The sequence below is a fragment of the Apaloderma vittatum genome, unplaced genomic scaffold, assembly GCF_000703405.1.
Source record: "Apaloderma vittatum isolate BGI_N311 unplaced genomic scaffold, ASM70340v1 scaffold43621, whole genome shotgun sequence".
Classification (NCBI taxonomy): Eukaryota; Metazoa; Chordata; class Aves; order Trogoniformes; family Trogonidae; genus Apaloderma; species Apaloderma vittatum.
The window spans coordinates 1252-4851 of NW_009700498.1; the positions used below are offsets into that span (position 1 = coordinate 1252).

Here is a 3600-nt window from a genome sequence, read left to right on the forward strand (position 1 = left end):
AATGTCCTGAAGTATCTCATGAAACAGTGACAGAGCTGGGATGCAGCGATCCTAATTACCAGTGGAAACAGGCAGACTCCTAATTATCTGACTAAAAGCAGGCTTTTACAGAAGTGCTGGATTATTTCCCGGTAAGAGTATAGCCCAGTCAAGCAAAGAACAAGAAACGCCTTTCCGTACCTGCAGCTTTAATGGTCGGGGCAGTTCCCCACCAAGTGCAAGTCTTAAACAGCTTAAACCAGCGATAAAAAGTAAAATATAAATTTTTATTTAGAATTAAAGCAAATACTTCAGTATCACAAACACAATATTAAACTTCAAGAAATATACTGCTAATTTGGAGGGAGCATTTATTTGCACAACCACAACATGCGCACAAATCCAGAAAAAGATGTGGAGTCTGAAATTTTCAACATCTCACCACCAGAGCAGTTGGTCACAACATTTCATACAGAGTTATATTTATATACTGTAATAGATGTTGACAAAATTTCTACAGAATCATCTTTATAGACAACAAGAAAGCTCTAAGAGGCAAACATTGCAATCTATTCTTCTTCTGATGAGTCTCTCTCAAACGTGTAGGCCATGAAGCAAGCATCTGGTCTCTTGGGGACAAGGGGATGCCCTGGTCTCACAATCTCAAAGCCCAAAAAGCTGAAAGTACGGAGCAATGCAGCTGGGAAAAAGAAAAAAAAACAGGAAAAAGGTTTATCCACTTGATACTGTACAAGAGTTAAAGCAGCCACACCAAAACCAGCTGCAAATACTTCACTCGCATCTCTAGAGGCGATGCCCAGTTAACACCTACCTCTGTCATCTCTGTTCTTGTGGAAACAAATGAACACGTGATCAACTCGAAGCTGTTCTTCAGCAAACTCCAGAAGAACTGCAAAACTGCAAGACAAACACGAGGCGATCAGGGCACACGAGCAAACAAGAGAATTCCTGCAGAGGCAGTAAGCAAAGCCCTGGAAGCCCAACTGCACGTCAGCTCACAGGCACAAGAGGCCAGTGGCTGGAGATTCACACCAAGGGCAGATCCCTGAGCCCCAGGCTGAGCTTGAGGCAGGAATATGTGTTTCCAGTGAAACAAAAACCACACTTGTCTGCTGGAGCTGCAGGGAGAACTGCAGGGACACACTCGGGGCCGGGTTGGTGTTTTCAGAAGTAGCCACCAGCGCCCAGGAACACAGCCTGACCTCACCACCCTTCCGGGCGCTTCTGTCTCACAAACCAGGCAGCAGCCGCCCTCAAACCGGTCGCAGCCTCTTCAAGATAGCATCAAGCACCATCATTAAGCTTCGCTTCTCAACACAACGGGTATCAGCAACAGCGAAGAGCTATTCCACCCTGCTGAGAGGCCTTCGAGACAGAGGCAAGTTGCACCGCAGCCGCATTTTTGCTGTACCCACCTGTCCTTGCTCCCTTCCGGCAGAGCACCACTGGGAATTTCTATATAGAGGTTGTTGTTGTTCAGCACTGCTCTCCAACTAATGTGTTTGGCATCTGTAAGCCTTGACTGGACATTCAGAATTCTTGTCCTGTTGTTAGATGTTAGTTCTTCTGTTACATTCAGCCGATTATCCTGTAGCAGTAAGTTGTGCAAAGTTATTTTCAGCTCACTTTGGAGAAGGGATAACTCCCGTTAATAGGCTCCGAGGCGAGAAACGTGTTCCCGCTCACCAGAGCAAGCTGCTTAGTATTATCCATACTCACCGAATAAAATAAATTAGCTGAAAGATTGTGATCCCTCTGACTATTCCCTCGCCCACCTGGGATCTTCAGGGGTGGGTGAGGGACATCAGGAGCACCACCGAGGCCCCGGACCCAGGTTACTACAGCAATTGAAGGGAACCCTGGAACTAAGAAAGGGGTCACAGTTAGAGAGGCAGCGTTACACCAAGCCCGGCGAATTCCAGCTTTTAACAGCCATCAGGCTGCAAGATTTTTAACAAAACCCCAAAACCTAGGCCAGAGGAACTCCTCCCACTGCAGCTGAAGTATGTGGCAAGACAAAGGAACCTCCAGACCAGGGACAGGAATGTTGCCTCACGCCCGGATCCGCAAGGGTCAGAAAGCTCCTGCTGCAGTATTTTGAGGGCAAGACTAACTTGGAGCCGAAAATACTCTCGGCTCGAAGCGAGCCAGGTGTATTTCTAGAGCAAGGCAGTGGTATGCATGACCTGATCTCAAGAGAAGAACCGTTTTATCATCATATATGCAAGATCTCACTTTCTCCCCACATTGTTCTCCAAAGTTATCCCAAGTACACTGGCCTAGCGAGCGAGGGATTTTATTTTTTCCCCTCTCCTCGTGACACACAGCCCTAATTACCTTAAGATTTTGCATCAGCACTCTTGGCTCAAGGTCAGGGGGAAAAAAAAAAAAAAAATCACACAAAACAGCCTCACAGATGCCACCGCCTCAAATCCTTGCTCAGAAGCAAAATCTCCAGTTTTACCTCCTAGACCAGCCCTGAACATTTGAAAAAAACAACCCACAAGGAGCCTTTCTGGTTTCTTCGGAGCTCAGATTGCTCAGGGAAAGCTCACTCCTCAAGAACGTCATCCTTTTGAAGCTACGAAAGCCATTTCTCGGACGCGTGCGGAGTTCCAGCCCGTCGCTACGAGCCCGCTGGAGCGAATAAATAAGGCTGCGACTGTAGGAAGAGCAAAGGCTGCGCTGCCTGGCCCCTCCCTCTGCACCATCCTTCACCCTGCAGGCTCGCTCTCCAGTTGCGTCATCTCAGCAGATGCAGCAATCGAGGCCCTTAGGGAAATTTTCACAATCGTCCTGTCTGTGAGTGCCAGCAGCCATTTGCAAATCAGAATAAACATGTACAAAATAATCCACCATTTTGCAGGGCTTTTTTTTTTTTTTTTTTTCCTTCCCCTCTCTTCACAAGCTTCAAACTTGGGATGGATAAAGCTGTATTAGAAAGGCACTGAACAGGGGAAATACTAGACATTGGAAGGTAATAGTAAGCACAGCGACTGTGAAGTTTTATTTAAAAAAAAATTTGCATTCTGAATTTCCAATCCATTATTTTAAGCTCTTCGAAAGCGAGATGCTTTTTCTTCAGGACTAGGGTTAGATATTTTATCTCGGAGTGATTGCGTTCCTGAGTACCTTTACAAATAAGCCTTTAAGTGCCCTGTTCAGAAGCAGCAACCCTTTATCCTACCTCCCCTTTCGCCCTGCGAAAGAGGCTGCCTCCCTCCGCTTTCCATGTTTTGGAGGGATGCTTGTGTGCACTTACTCCTCTTGGGGGGGAAAAAAAGCCAAACCACCAAACCTTTAAAGAGCAGGCAAGTATAAAAATGGATTTCTAAGAATATTATAAACCCAAACGATGTCTGATCACGGCTTCCTGCACACCGGGCAGACTGAGGGCCGTCACTCGATACCCGTCACCCCGATTTTCTTCCCCAGTTTTGTTCAATTTATTTTTTTTTGGTTGGGTTTTCAGCTAACCGGCTCTCCTCAACGCTCTGCCCTTCTACTTTAGGCTCAGTCCCCTCGATGAATTTTCAAGGATATCTACGGTTACATAAGGGGATAAAGGCTCCCAATCCCCGGCTCTCTCTGCCTAACTCT

General features: G+C 46.6%; 1 protein-coding gene across 1 annotated transcript; it reads right to left on the minus strand.

Moving 5' to 3' along the window:
- Window positions 1-168: 168 nt before the first annotated feature.
- On the minus strand, window positions 169-1865 carry LOC104280941 (ornithine decarboxylase antizyme 1-like; the record flags this gene model as incomplete). The annotated part of the gene is given in 5 exon segments (XM_009878757.1): window positions 169-679; window positions 812-897; window positions 1416-1588; window positions 1720-1806; window positions 1808-1865. Coding segments are annotated over 5 exon segments (535 nt in total), but the record flags the coding sequence as incomplete, so codon positions are not given.
- Between the last annotated feature and the right edge of the window lie 1735 nt (window positions 1866-3600).